Here is a 15,529-nt window from a genome sequence, read left to right as displayed (position 1 = left end):
TCTCACATCAATGTTTCTCCCTCTCTGTCTCTCCCCTGCCCTTCCACTCTCTCTAAAAATCAATGGAAAAATATTCTCAGGTGAGGATTAGCCAAAAAAAGAAACAAAAAAACTCCTGGGTTCAATATGTTTTGGATCTACCTAGTCATGTGACCATGAACAAGTTACTTCATTTATTAAGTTTCAATATTGTGTTTATTTAAATTATGATATTATAATATGCCCTACCTGTCATGAATAAGGTTATAGTGAGAATAGAATGAAATAATGTAGGGAATGGTACTGGAAACTGAAAAATAAAAGAACTGCAAAACATCATTTGTGTAACCATGTTAACATTAATATTAATAAAAATGCTTATCATAAAGCCTAACAGCTTAAACTGTTATAGAAACTAACTGTAAAAAGAAACTCCTATTTATATTTTGAGATAAGTCATCCTGTCACTTGCTGCTACTACAAACAACAGGTGACAACCTTTGGTTCAGAGAAATCCTATCTAATAAAAAGGGAATATGCTAATTGACACGCCATCACAAAGATGGCGGCACCCACAGCCAATAAGGAGGGAATATGCTAACTGACTGTCACACCCTGAAAGATGGCGGCGCCCACAGCCACAAGATAGCATTGCCCAGTCCCCTCAGCCCTGCTGCGCGCCTGCCTCCAGAGTCCCCCAGTCCCCTCAGCCCCCCAGCTGCCCAGGGCCAGCCCAAAGTGCAGGCAAGCCTCAGATGGCGGCTGCCCAGCCACCCAGAGCCACCCAAGGTAACCAGGGCCGGCCGAGGCTTGCACTGCCGGCAGTGGCAGCAGCAGAGGTATGATGGGGGCATCACCTTCCCCTGATCGCCGGGTCACCTCGTGCCCCTGAGGGCTCCCGGACTGTGAGAGGGGGCAGGCCGGGCTGGGAGACCCCCCTCCAGTGCATGAATTTTCATGCACCAGGCATCTAGTATGAAAATAATTGTGAAACACAAGTTAATGAAAACTGCAACACATTTCTTCTGTCAAAACCCTGTAGCTTCAGTATTGCTAATTTCCAACTTTATTCTGAGAAAAACATTCTTAAAAGGTTGAGGCTGTTTATTAGTAACAGTTGTAGACATTTATAACAATGACCATCTTAACTGAATTTTTTAATAAATTAAACAAAGGATCCCAAAAAACAGTTCCAAGTGTTTATAATCAGCACTCAAAAGACATACTGTGCAGGAATACCATTCATTAAATACACTGCTTAGAGACCAAAAAGGTAATCCAAACAACAGTCCTCACTACTGAGACTCCACTGTATAAAACTGGTATAAATGTTATCTGAGAGTCATAAAACACTCTCTGAAAGTAAACTTTGTCCTAAGGGAAGTAAACTTTCAATGCACCAAATTCCATTTAGTGCCCTGCAGACAGGAATTCTGCAAAGAATATTCTGAAACAGGCAACTCATCTTTTATAGCTGAGTACTCTATCATAGAAGACCAGGAATAGGAAATTGGGTCTTCATGCTCCCAGGGCATCCTGGTTTATATCGCTAAGAATGATGACTATTATCAAATTTTTAAAGATCCCCAGAAATGGCCATTCTGCAACCTCTCTTGGAAGGGAATTTCTATCATAAGCACACTATCTTTAAAATTCTTCTATATGTGCAACCTAAGTCTTTCATAGTACAATATTGGCCCTTCCTTCCTTCCTTCCTTCCTTCCTTCCTTCCTTCCTTCCTTCCTTCCTTCCTTTTCCTTCCTTCCTTCCTTCCTTCCTTCCTTCCTTCCTTCCTTCCTTCCTTCTTTTTTCCCTTATTTTTTCTCTCTTCAACCAAAAAATAAATATTGACTGCCTAATGATAGTAGTACTACATGGGTTATGGGGGAAATTAGGAAAGTACTCTGCCACCTGGATACACAATAGCAACCTTTAACTCCTTATTTAAATCATTATTAAGAACAATGTATGGAAATAGCTGTCAATTTGTGGAAAATATAGAGGACAGAGGAACATGTTGAATTATCCTAATAATAATCAACAAATGTAGACTGAGAAAAATCTCTTGGTCAAACACTCTAGGTTCTTCAACAGATAAATCTGAAGAAGCAGCAAGTGATGGAGGGTACCTGTTGATTGAAGGAAACCTAAAAGATATAGTCAGTTTTATGACAATCAGTCTAGACTTAGAGTGCCAGAGGATGCACATTAAATTATAAAACTATTAAAACGTAAGGAGGTTACTGCTCTAAAGTCAGGAAATAGTTATTTATTGGGAAACTGTGAAGGTGAGGTTGAGAGGAGGCATCAGGAGGGGATTCTAGGTGCTGACAGAGTTTTCTTCTTGACTTGATGTTGGTCACAAAGTGTTCACCTTAGAACAATCCATTAAGCCATACATTTTTTTGTGTGTATGTTTTCTGTATCTGTGTTTTTCAGGAAGCATTTATCAACATGGAAAAACTAGAACTCCTATTACATTACTAGTGGGAAAGCAAAATGGTGCAGCCGTCTTGCAAAACTCTTTGACAGTTTCTTATTCAGTTAAAAAATACCCATGCAACACAAGGATGGATCTCAAAAGACATGCTAAGTGGAAAAAGCTAAGTGAAAAGACACACAAAAAAGTTAAATTTGTTATAACTTCACTTATAAGACTTTTGGGAAAAAGCAAAACTAAAAACTATAGGGAGGGAAATCAGAGCAGTCTTTGCCAGAGGCTTGGGGTGAGGAGAGGAAACTGACAACAAAGAGAAACGAGGGAACTCTTCAGGGGCATGAAATACACTACATCTTGATTACATGATGGTATCTGCTTGTCAAAACTAATCAAACTGTATACCTAAAAAATGGATTTTCGGTAAATCTTACCAAAAAAGCATTTGTTATAGAGAATAACAACAAAGTTAGGTTCTAGTTAAGAAGAAACATATTCTTCTATATTTTGCATTTATTTCTTAAAAGAAAAAGGATGTTGGGGTGGGAATAGTAACACATTCAGAATTATAATAGGTGATTGAAAAAATGTATAGCAGAAAGACTAAGTCAATGGTGTTTTTACTGATGGCTATTTCTTCAGAAAAAAATCGGTTAAAAGTGAAAACAATTCTGGTTGTTATAAAATTCTGTTTCTTCAGGTTTTTCCCCAAACCAGTTCAAATAAATCCTAACAGAGACAACATCAGAGCCAAGAGCAATAATGGTTATGTCTACCACAGAGGATATTAGTTTCCTTTGCCAGTCAAGTTCCTCAGTATTCAATTTTGACTGTCCTCAATGGAAATATTTCATCCAGGCTTGGCAGTTTTCTAATCTCGATTTCTCCAGAGTCAGATAACCAAAACAGACCCAATGAAAGCCCAGTCCCACCGAGCTCCACTGTGATGACAAAGTGGGCAGCAAGCCCTCAACACAAAAGCCTGGTTGTTAGAACTTCAAGAGGCCTGGTTTTAACAGTGCAATTACCATTTCACCCAGGACATGCATTTCAGTCCTAACATGCTCTCTTTCAAAAGGCATGAAAAGCATTGCAAAACTACAGTACAAGTCAACTTCCTCATTTTACAAATGAGCAGACTGAGATCCAGAAAAACATCAAATTACTTAACCAAAGTCACTAAGCTAGTTGGAAGTGGGACTAGAATCAGGTCCTAAAAAACCCACTTAATAGGAAAGTGCTCTCTGAAATGAAATTGGACCTGTATACTCTGTGTTCATATTGTTCCCTCAACCAGCAATAACTAACTAATAGACAATATAACTTTTGTTGTCTACTCAACAGTATATAGCTCCGTGCTGAATTTAAGGAGAAATCATGGCAGTGTCATCATGTCTCAGAAGCAGAAATGCAAAGAAATCCAGGCCCGTTCCGCACTGAGGGAATAGCTTGTTCAGGGCGCTGAGAGTGGTTTTCTCTCTCTCCGTTCTCTGTACTGTTGGTGTCACCTTCCCCTGCTTTGCTCCAGAGAGCTCTTCCACACTAGATCATAAGATATACATGTCCCACACCCAAACATGACCAATATTAGGTTAACCAGGCATTTCAAAAAATGCCATTTTAAATCTTCCCTTCCACCCTGGTAATTTAAAGAAAACGTATCACCTAACTGATGTCGCTTTGCCATGGGAAACTTCCCGTAGACATGCTCAGAGAAGCCGTTGAGAGGCCCCCATTTTCATGCCCTCTCAGGTGAAAATGTTGCTGACCATGTGGAAACAGCACATCAAAAGAAGATTGCCCTCTGTATTCATCAGGAGGAACGGGCACTTGGGAAGCCAGCCCGTGAGAAGTTCAAATTGAAGGTCTGAGATGGAACAAATGTGGAAGAGGGGCAGAGGAGCTCCGTGCCGCTGGCTGTCCAAAGGCCAATTGACAACGTTTCTTATCTGGTTATGTTTTACTCCTTCTAATGATGTAGAGAAAATGTTCTTTTAATGTACCAGATAGATACAGAGGCAGGAGAAAATACGTGAGTAGAACGTTTAAGGGCCGTATTATCCTCTTCAGCACACACTTCTATGGCAGGTGCCTACAGCTTCCAAATGGGCAGCAGAAAATGAACCCTAGGATTCCATAAAATCTCTGGGAGCTGATAATGTAAACAGCAACCAGTGAACAACTTACACAGTAAAACTATCTCCATTTCTGTCTCCTTGAAGTTCAGCATGCAGCGGACTGCAGTTAAGCATAGCAATCAACTGTGATAGGGGAAAGCCCCATTATAGAGCAAAGAAATAGCTTTAAGGCAGCAGATAACAGTGCTGGGAGAGAAGGTCAAAACAGGCGCAGAGAAATCCTGGAGGTTGAGAGTGAAAGCCTGAACTCCATTCGGGTGATTTTTAACTATCCTAGCCAATCATGGGTGACAGCTTAATTGTTCCTTTACTTCAATGTACACGGCATGGTTTAAATATACATACAGAACACTTCACGGCTACAGAGAAACACTAATTGATTCCTGCTGATGCTTTGGGTGTAATGTGCTTCCCTAACTGTCAATAGTTTACAAAATATGTCTGCATGGTGGTGGTTCTTCCAGGTTGATTTATTCCAATGTAAAGCTTCAAACACCTTGCAGAATAGAGCTGTCACATGATACACAGGTGTATTATTACTGCCAGTATCACTACACAATTATCAATTTCATCTGGCTTGAATCATGCCTTTGCACGATAACATGCCCTCTACAAATATGAAATCTGGCTGTCCTGAATTTGGACAAAATTTCCCTTCATTTACAGCTACTCTACAGATGTTATTTTGTTCATATATGTACATAAGCCTTCTCTATCTGGGCTGGACATCTTTGAAGACACTGTGTTCCATCCTATTGTGCACTCAGTAAAAGTGGTTCATTGTCTGATAAGAACAGCAGCTTCCAATAATAATCTACACACTGTTTCCAAGGAACCAACTCTAAAACATGTACAAATCATGCATGGTTTGCATGTAACCAGTACTCTGTAGACTTGCATATTTCCTCACAAGTCTTTTTGTTTAAAATCACTGTTATTTCACCTCAATGTGACACACAGCCTTCCTGAAAATGCTTCTCCAGGTGAATCTAACTGATACACAAACACTTCCTTCACTCCAGGTAGAGTAATGAGGCTGGGGTCTTTATTTTCTGTTTTTATTTTATCAGCCTGATTGTACAACCATCTTTTACATCATAAGCCACTTCACATCCTTTGAAAAAGGTAAGCTATTAGCATTATTTTTCAAAGTAACTTCATTTGATGAGCAAAGACTCATTACCTTTACATAGGAGGGAAAGCAGTGCCACAGCCTCAGTCCACACTAGTAACCTTAGCTAGCTGGACAATCGGTTCAAACAAAGAGTTAAAGGGAGGGTGGAGACTGTGGAATTATAGGGGGTCACAAAACTAATTGCATATAAAACATGCCCAGCCATGTGCACCACACAGATGATGGGCTGAACAAACAGTATGATATCTGGAAAGCATCTTTGACTTATATCAACAAAAATTAACACAAAGAAGGGGCAGCCCTAATGATTCCACTAGCTGCTTCTAAGTACCACCTTATGGGAATACCCCTTCATCTATAGCAGTGGTTCTCAACCTTTCTAATGCCACAACCCTATAATACAGTTCCTCGTGTTGTGGTGACCCCCAACCATGAAATTATTTTCGTTGCTACTTCATAACTGTAATTTTGCTACTGTTATGAATCGTAATGTAAATATCTGTGTTTTCCGATGGTCTTAGGCGACCCTGCTAGTGGTTCTCAACCTGTGGGTCATGACCCACAGGTTGAGAACCGCTGCTGTAGAGCATTAGAAAGGTTGAGAACCACTGATCTATAGAGAAGGCTTACTTGGAAAGTATATTTTTTCTTTCTGTACTTAAAGAGAGTACATGGTTTGAATCAAGTTTGCAATGGCTGCCTGCATTTCCCTAGGTGCAGGCAATTTCTGATTTATGAGCTTAGAGCTGATTCTGTAACCTCTGGCTCATATTTCCCCCCACCCCCAAATTTTGGACCACTGCTGATCATTAAAACTCACAGCTGAATTCTAATTCCCAAGCACATCTAATTGTCCCAACTTCTCAATTATTCACTTCCCCTCCAATACGTCACCTCATCCCTGAATCTGAGACTGAGAATCTCAACTACCATTAAGATACTCCCATGGCTACAATACCATCAAACATGCTAGGAAAACACCTCACCCGACTCAGCCCAGGCTTCAGCATCTCATGTCTCTGTGTCCCAGGTTCATAAAAAATATTACAACATGTATCTATTTGGATGTTCTTATGAACCTGCAGTATAGTGCTTGACCTGGGAACCTTGAGCCCTGGAGTTCATCTTATTTCATGTATTATCACTTAGGCATGAACCCAGCACTCCTAAATCATGTGAAATTCAGAAGCTGCCTAACTTTGTAGATATAAGTGGCATAGCAGAAGTAGTACCACTTCTAAGAATTAATCCTAATTTGTACCATATTGGATTATTCTCTATTATGCCTTTCAATGCCATCTATAAAGGGGCCTGCATGGTGCATTTTATTACTCTTTAAGGAGTAGTAGCCTTTGTCTGTGAAATGAGAATTACTATCCTCTTCTTTTCCTTTTTAATCTTTTCTGCCAGGAATCTTAGAGCTAAATTAAATACTCATTCTCAGAGAACATGTTGGCTGTATAATTGTGATCCCTTGCCACATTCCTTTTTCATGGTCTTTATTTTCTGTTTTTATTTTATCAGTCTGATTGTACAACAATCTTTTACATCATAAGCCACTTCACATCCTTTGAAAAAGCTAAGCTTAGCATTATTTTTCAAAGTAACTTCATTCGATGAGCAATACTAAAGAAGTCAAAATCTCAAAGTCCATATCTCAGATATCATCATGTATAAGATAAATTCAGATATCATCATGTATAAAATAAACTCATCATGTATAAAATTAACCCCAACTCATAATGAAGGGAGAAAATTGGGAATGCACAAGTTTTTAATTCAATACAATAATTTTGATTATAGAAATTATTTATGTGAGCATTTAGATGGTGAACAATCTGAGGGGAATTCACTATAGGCATGTTCTGTAACACCGAGAACTTTACAAGACTTAAATTATAGTAATAGGGTTGTTTAAATAACCATAATGAGAAATATCTTACAAATCAAAATTTAAAATGTGTAAGGTAACCAGAAAATGGTTTAGAGGGTCCAGTTAAATTATTCTATAAAAATCTTATCTGTTATACATGCTTCCCCTAACCCCCATCTTTTGCTCATTTAAATTAGTTGTTTGGCTGTAATTAGACTTGAACTTTTCAGTTTCAATGAAGCTTTACATAAGAAAACATTTTGGGGGGGGGTGGGTGGGCAAAAAATCTTCCCAAAGGCAGTATGTGAAACTAAGCACTCTTTGATTTACATAGAATTATCTTTGCTCTCAGCTTGTGATGAAGACTTGGCTATTGTGGAACTCAAATATGTATGTATTGCCTTTGAATTATAGCAGAGGACATGGCATCATATAAACAGAATTTACTGTGCCATGTGCCTCATGCCCTGGAAATCAATAGCTGGAATACAGAGGCATCTTCATTAGACAGAACAAGGGTAGTGAGATCTGCCTCCTTCTTTCCTTTATCATTAAAATGGCAAGTATTACAAAGCAGTGCTTGTTTGGAAGTTGCTTTGGAGTGGAGATCTATTAGTTCAAGTTGGGAGTTATTAAGTGAGAGTTGCCATCAATGGGATAAAAAACGGAGCACAAGGCTGTATAAGTAATAGCCTGTGAGGAGTAGGACATGAACTTGTTAAAATATTGACTGGTGCATTTCTACAGCACCTGTGTATTATCATGGGCTTGAAGAGTTGAACAGGGTATTAAATTATGACTGAACACAGAGGAGTTATCCATCCTTCCTACCTACCCTGTTCCTCTAAACCAGTGCTGCACACATACCTGGTATTAGCCACAATGAGAGGAATTACCTAAAAGCTCAACTATGGTCTCTCTTTGCAACACATCTGAAAATTAAGAATTATTATAAAAGTCTCATAATGAAGAAGCTATCTTATCTATCACTATTCAAAATGATTATCAACCTTTTTCATCTCATGGCACACATAAACTAATTACTAAAATTCCGTAGCACACTAAAACATATTTTTTGCCTATTTGAAAAAAATAGATATAATTTTGATTCATTCACAGTAAATAGCTATTATTGTGTTGGCTGTTGTCATTTTCTTATTTGACAGTCTAAGGGAAAAGAGGTCAGTGCCCCTGACTATATAGCCAGGTATTGCATGTTTTTAAAAAATTCTTGTGGCACACCAGTGGAAAATTGCTGACTGATCATATCCAAATACCAGTAGTAAATTAAAGATAAGATCCAGAGAGTTTGCTCATGAAAATTTAAGGGCAACTTCTCAAATTTGATTCTGCCTAGGAGAATCTCAAAAATTATTTTCTTGCTTTTGCAAATGGTGAAGTGAAATAGAAATGAAAGTACACTATCCCTCACAGAGTGCCCATATCTGGTCCTAGGACTGTAACTGCAGGAGTTCATGTTTTATCCATGGAATTGAATAGATTTTAAATAACAAGTTGAACTTCACCTAGCCCTATGTTAACTATAACCAAAGACTAAATGATTCTGACTGTGCTGGAATTAAATCTAAGCAGAGCTACTTTTTCAGAATCCTCCTTTCAAATTCAAGTTATATCTTTTTAAAGGGAAGGAGCTTATTGATTTTTATTTTTTAAATACTCCTAAATGTCCCCTCTAAGTCATGAGTAAGAGCTTACTGGATGATTAGATTCACACACTCTCTGTACCTTAAGATAGAATTATGATGACCAGAGAAATTTATCCTCCTGGATGGCCTTTCACACAACATGCCAATAGGCCACAAAACCACCACAATGTACTGTAAGATCCTTTGGAAAGTCATCGGGAAGAAACAGGCTCAATAAAGCCAAGACTATGTGAGGTGCAAATGAAGTTTCAGGTGCAAATGAAGGTCCAAATTCAATAAGATGGCTTGGCCAGAAGACAAGGTCAAAACTATAGGGGAATTAGCCAATCAGAGGCAACAGAAGTATGCACATGAGAAATACAAGCGGGGGTGTTACTGGTGCCGGGAAGCATGCACCCTTTGCAGCAAGAAGCTCAGGCTGTAATCATACCTGGAGAACTGCTGCTGCAGGCCGCGCATCTGAATCCGGCTACGCTCAGACTCCAGTGTTACCTCCTGCAACCGCTTCTCACTCTGAAGACGTAAGTGTCTCTCCTCTTCCAGTTCATGTATCAGCTTCTCATGCTATAAAAGGCGCAAAGGAAATGACTTTTAAGGAGGTGTTTCTTCAATATTATGACAAAAAATAATTAGTAATAGATGTCGGTTACTAAGTGCTAACTTGGATTCTATATATATATTAATTCCGTCCTCCTTACAACCCCACAAAGTAGATTCTATCATTAATATCTTATTATAGACAAGGAAACCAAGGATCAGAAACATCTAAGTAATTTGTCATTAAAAAACAGAGGATAACAGGTTTTCAATCCTGGCTGATTTGACTCTAATGCTTAAATAATTTCCACTGAACCAGGTGGCTTCCTGTGCAGATATGAAGATCTATGACCCAATAATGCCATCAAATGCATAATAATTCAAGTGATAATGACTGAGATCATTAATACCTGTGCAGAATTATTTCATCTCTTCATTCTCTGGTCTATGCTTTAAAGGGAACATTACTGTGTTTATAGAATTGACAAGAATTTCAAGTTGATTACACCATGGAGCTCATGAGAACAGGTTAAAGAATGTTTTCATTTTGTCCAATTAGGTTTTCACAGATAATATGAGGCTAAACTACCCACTGTATTTATAATCCCAGAAAACCAGCTCACAAATGGGCATCAAAAATTAAAAGAGGGACTGGATGATCCAGAATAGATTTTCAGCAAATCTTCATTCCTGGAACTGGTAAAAAGCACCCAAGATCAGATCCTCCTGACATTACCAACTGAACCATGCTAATGTTGTTTTTGTTTTGTTGTTGTTGCTGACTTTTTTTTTTTTTTTTTGGTATGCCATGCTATTATAGTTACTTTTGGTATTAAATTAAGCACTTTGCATATAGAATATAAGCTGAGTGGCCAGATTATTATGATCTCTGAATGCATAATAATCTGGCAACTCAGTGTACATCCTATATAATAAAGGGCTAATATGCAAATTGTCCCCTTGACCAGGAGTTCGATCAGCAGGCAAGCCAGCCAATCACCCATGTCCCCTCCCCCTGGCCAGGCTGGCTGGACCCCACCCATGCACGAATTCATGCACCGGGCCTCTAATTAATATCCTATCTAATAAGAGAGTAATATGCAAATTAACCATCACTCCGCTATACCCACAAGCCACGCCCACAAGCCATGCCCACAAGCCAATTAGGAGCGAATATGCAAATAAACCCAACCAAGATGGCTACGGCCACAGAGAGCAGGAGGGAGGCTTGGGTTTCCGCGGCAATGGAGGAAGCCAAGCTTTCCGCCTGCCCTTGCTGGCCTAGGCCTCCACTCAAGGCTATAAAGTTTCAATAATAGAAGATACATAAACCCAAACAGAAATGGCGGCAGCCACGGAGCTGGAAAGAGCAGGAGGCTAGGGTTGCCCCTGGTGATGGAGGAAGCCAAGCTTTCCACACACCCTGGCCGGCCCAGGCCTCGCTTAAGGCTACAAAGTTTCAATTATAGAAGATACATACGTCCCAACAGAAATGGCTGCCACCATGGAGCAAGCAGAAGGCTTGACCCGGCTCCAGGCTACAAAGTTTCAATTATAAAGGATAAATAAAACCCAGATCCCAGGGCCTCTGCTTGGGTTGCCAGGGGGCGTGGCCAGCCTGCAAACCACCACAGGCCCCTCGCCCAGGCCGCCCCACACCCCAAGGGAACCCCCACCCTGATCCGGGACACCCTTCAGGGCAAACCAGCTGGCCCCCACCCATGCACCAGGCCTTTATCCTAGATAATAAAAGAGTAATATGCAGATTGACCATCACTCCAACACACAAGATGGCTGCCCCCATGTGGTCAAATATCCTGCCCCCATGTGGACACAAGATGGCCACCACAAGATGGCCAGCAAGGGAGGGCAGTTGGGAGGGACCAGGCCTGCAGGGGAGGGCAGTTAAGGGTGACCAGGCCTGCAGGGGAGGGCAGTTAGGGGTGACCAAGCTGGCAGAGGAGGGAAGTTGGGGGCGACCAGGCCTGCAGGGAAAGGCAATTGGGAGGGACCCAGGCCTGCAGGGGAGAGCAGTTGAGGGGGGGACCAGGCCTACAGGGGAGGGCAGTTGGGGGGACCAGGCCTGTAGGGGAGAGCAGTTGGGGGGGACCAGGCCTGCAGGGGAGGGCAGTTAGGGGTGACCAGGCCTGCAGGGGAGGGCAGTTGGGGGGGACCAGGCCTGCAGGGGAGGGCAGTTAAGGGTGACCAGGCCTGCAGGGGAGAGCAGTTGGGGGGGACCAGGCCTGCAGGGGAGGGCAGTTAAAGGTGACCAGGCCTGAAAGGGAGGGCAGTTAAGGGTGACCAGGCCTGCAGGGGAGGGCAGTTAGGGGTGACCAGGCCTGCAGGGGAGGGCAGTTAGGGGCAAACAGGTTGGCAGAGAGCAGTTAGGCATCAATCAGGCTGGCAGGGGAGTGGTTAGGGGGTGATCAGGTTGGCAGGCAGAAGCAGTTAGGGGCAATCAGGAAGGCAGGCAGGCGAGCAGTTGGGAGCCAGCAGTCCTGGATTGTGAGAGGGATGTCCAACTGCCCGTTTAGGCCTGATCCCACCAGGATCGGGCTTAAACGGGCAGTCAGACATCCCTCGAGGTGTCCCAGATTGGAGAGGGTGCAGGCTGGGCTGAGCGACACACACCCCTGTGCACGAATTTCGTGCACCAGGCCTCTAGTATGTGTATGTGTGTATGTGTGTATATATATATATATATATGAGTGGCCAGATTATTATGCATTCAGAGATCATAATAACCTGGCCACTCAGTGTATATTCTTTGATAAAAAGTACTCAATGGCCTAAATTCTTAAAGGAAAAGAAGAGAAGCAGAGACCTTAGTCTCCAAATATACTACACACTATGGTGACTTTGTACCATGGATGAAACAGGATCCATAGAATGGGGCATATTCACAGGGAGTAATAGCAAAGATGGATGTTATCCAACTCTGACTCGTGGGAAAAGGTTCCCCTGAGGACCATGAAGAACACATTAGGTCATAGTCTGGAAATGAAGGTACTCTGAGAATAGAGCCTGCCTCTGCACCTTGGACCCTGTTTTTCCTTCTGCTTATAAAGCCCTCTGAATACTGTCTCTATTCCAACCCAGGGTTCCTTCCAGCTCATGTTTAGTCATCTCCTCTAGGACTTTTCCCTTATCACTTCACTGTTCTTTCCCAACACTGAGTTTCAGCAGCACCTCTTATCTTTACCAACCTCTTGGCCCTCACTTATTTTTTCTATTATTATGTATTTTAATTCTCCAACTAGATGAACACTTGCTTGAGGTTAGGACTATGTCTTCTGTGCATATATAATATTTATTTAGCATAATGCCCAATGCATATTAGCACTGAAAATATTTGCTTATTGATTATGGAGCTGGCCTTTTGCTAAGTCAGGGTTGTAATTTCTATGTCCTTAACTCTTCAAAGGTCCATTTTTAACTACCACAATCAGTTGCTTCCATTGGAAAAAGTAAAATCAAAATCAAATCTATATTCTGTCACTTTTCAGCAGCTTCCAAAAGGAAGAAACACATGGTAATGAAAGAGATAGGCACTAATTAATGTCAAAACACTGTAGAAATAGTTAAAGTGGCAAATTTTATTTTTACATATATTTAATCATAATAAAAATAAATTAAAATATAAATGCTTTACTTATTACACACAATCAACATTACTCTCTGTATAGACATATTGCACTAATAGGAACATGAATATGTCACCTATATTCTAGAATTTGGAAGATTGTGCTTTAATTCCAGAAACAGGCAATAAAATGGTGTATCTTAAATTATTCAAAAGCATATCCTATGAACAATGTGAAGTTTTACAGAGAAACAGCATACTTCCTTCCTTCTAAAGTAAAGAATGTTACATAGATTCACTCCCCACTATATTGAAGAACCCCAAGCTCTATAAGAGGAGGTTTTCCATATGGATAATCATTCTGTTCAATTTGTTAATGCCTTTTCTAATGATACCTGTGTAACACAGAAAAAGTTCTAGGAAATTCTAAGACTAACGGAGGCAAAAGTTGTTTATTAAAATATATTTTCTTCAAAAGGAGTATGTTTCAGTTAAGCCAGCAAAGCTTGACAATAAGCCATATCTACTTTCTAAATCTGGAAAAACATTCTTACCTAAATTATAATACATGGCTAACAGTAGCAAGAGAGTAAATGGATTGGCCAGAATTTATTTATTTATTTATTTTTGTATTCGCTTTTCCTGGGTGTGAACTAACTTATCTTCAAAGCAATGTTGGCTTTCTCTCACAGGTTTACTCTGCATCTTTTACAGCAGGGAGCATGAAGGGGAGGGAGGGATGGAGAATGGTTGGGTATTGTTGATATGGTGCTACTAGGTACTGAAGAGCAGTAAGTAAAGACATTGTCACAGAAACCTGGGTTACAATATCTGTGGCAACATCACTCTTTCCATTGACCCGTTGGGCTGGGCTGGCTTTGAGAAGCCATCTTAAGAGAGCTGTAAGATTAGTTTTCAAAACTGATTGGGCCTCACATTTGTATTTCTCCTTGTTTCATTTAGCAAGATCACGTCTTCTGTTTCTCCTCCTCGGCTTTTCTTAACCTGACACCTAAATCGCTACCTCAGGAACACAAACACAGGCCTCGGGCTGAGTCTCAGAAGAGACATTAAACAGGAGTCCACAAGAAGGTCTGCGAGCCACACCCTCCTCCTCCCCTGCAGTGACATGGACTTCATTTACTTCCACTCAAAAGGAAGGTTTGCCTAGTTTCCTCAACAAAAGCTGACTCCAAGTGTGCAAATGTCCCAATCTGTGTTCTTCTCCACCTTCTGTCTCTAACTCTGACCTAGTTATATAAGAAAAATCTTGAATTTGGAGAGCATATTACATTGTGTAAAATGTTCTCATCTTCATTGCTGTATCCAGTCCTCGGAACAACTTGGCAAAATCAGTTGTTCTCAACTGAATTGAAAGATTTTTATTTTATTTTTTAAAATTTTATTTTATTGTTTAAAGTATTACACATAGTAGTAAGTACATATACCTCCTTTTTTCCCCCCATTGACCTTCCCCCAGCCTCCCCTATCCCTTGTCACATGCCCTCATCCCATCCCACCCCCCAGTGTCTTGTGTCCATTGGTTGTGCTTAATTGAAAGATTTTTAAAACTAGGATCAAGAGAGAGAAGGAGCTTGCCGAGGTTAGAAATGACAGCCCTGGGACCAGAACCACATTTTTCAGGCCCCATGTCCCCATTTTCCCCCTACTATGGTCAGTTCTAACACTTATTTTAAAGGTGCACATTTATTCCAATGCAGTTGATATACTGGGAAAATTTGAGTATCACACAAATCTCACATTTGCTTATGCCCAATTTTATTCATGAGAAACATGAGTCAACACAGAAAACTGCATCCCACTCAACCTAACACAGAAATAAATACACAAATCACCCACATCTCAGAGACCGCCAGGCCCCTTAGTCCTCCCAGCACGTGGTGAGCCGCTGTCATCCGCAGATGGAGGTACAGCTTGCCCTGGGTTCCAGCCTTCCTCCTGCCACTTCACAGTGGCTCAGGCTGAAATGCAGTGCTCCCACCGGCACAATGCATGCTTTTTCAGGGTGAAGTGCCATATTTAGTAAATCATTTCTGTATTTCTTAGTCAATTAACACATGCAAAATTAGCTGCCCCTTTCATTAGATTTTTTAATGTGTCACTGACAAAACTTCATTTCCCCACAAGCCCTGTGCAGGGATCTTTAGGAATGCGTCTGT

The 15,529-nt window shown here is 40.8% G+C and overlaps 1 protein-coding gene across 2 annotated transcripts in view; it reads right to left on the bottom strand.

Annotated features, from left to right (window-relative positions):
• The window catches only part of NCKAP5 (NCK associated protein 5), a gene marked incomplete at its 3' end in the record, with an annotated part of 888,017 nt that overhangs the window by 459,185 nt on the left and 413,303 nt on the right, over nt 1-15,529 (bottom strand). For both annotated transcript variants that reach the window (XM_080669006.1, XM_080669007.1), the window contains exon 4: nt 9,660-9,793. In XM_080669006.1, coding sequence (XP_080525132.1) covers nt 9,660-9,793 — 134 coding nt within the window. The remainder of the gene's footprint in view (nt 1-9,659; nt 9,794-15,529) is intronic.

Source organism: Plecotus auritus, assembly GCF_963455305.1.
Source record: "Plecotus auritus genome assembly, chromosome: 5".
Lineage (NCBI taxonomy): Eukaryota > Metazoa > Chordata > Mammalia > Chiroptera > Vespertilionidae > Plecotus > Plecotus auritus.
This window is presented reverse-complemented; position numbering and strand designations above follow the sequence as displayed.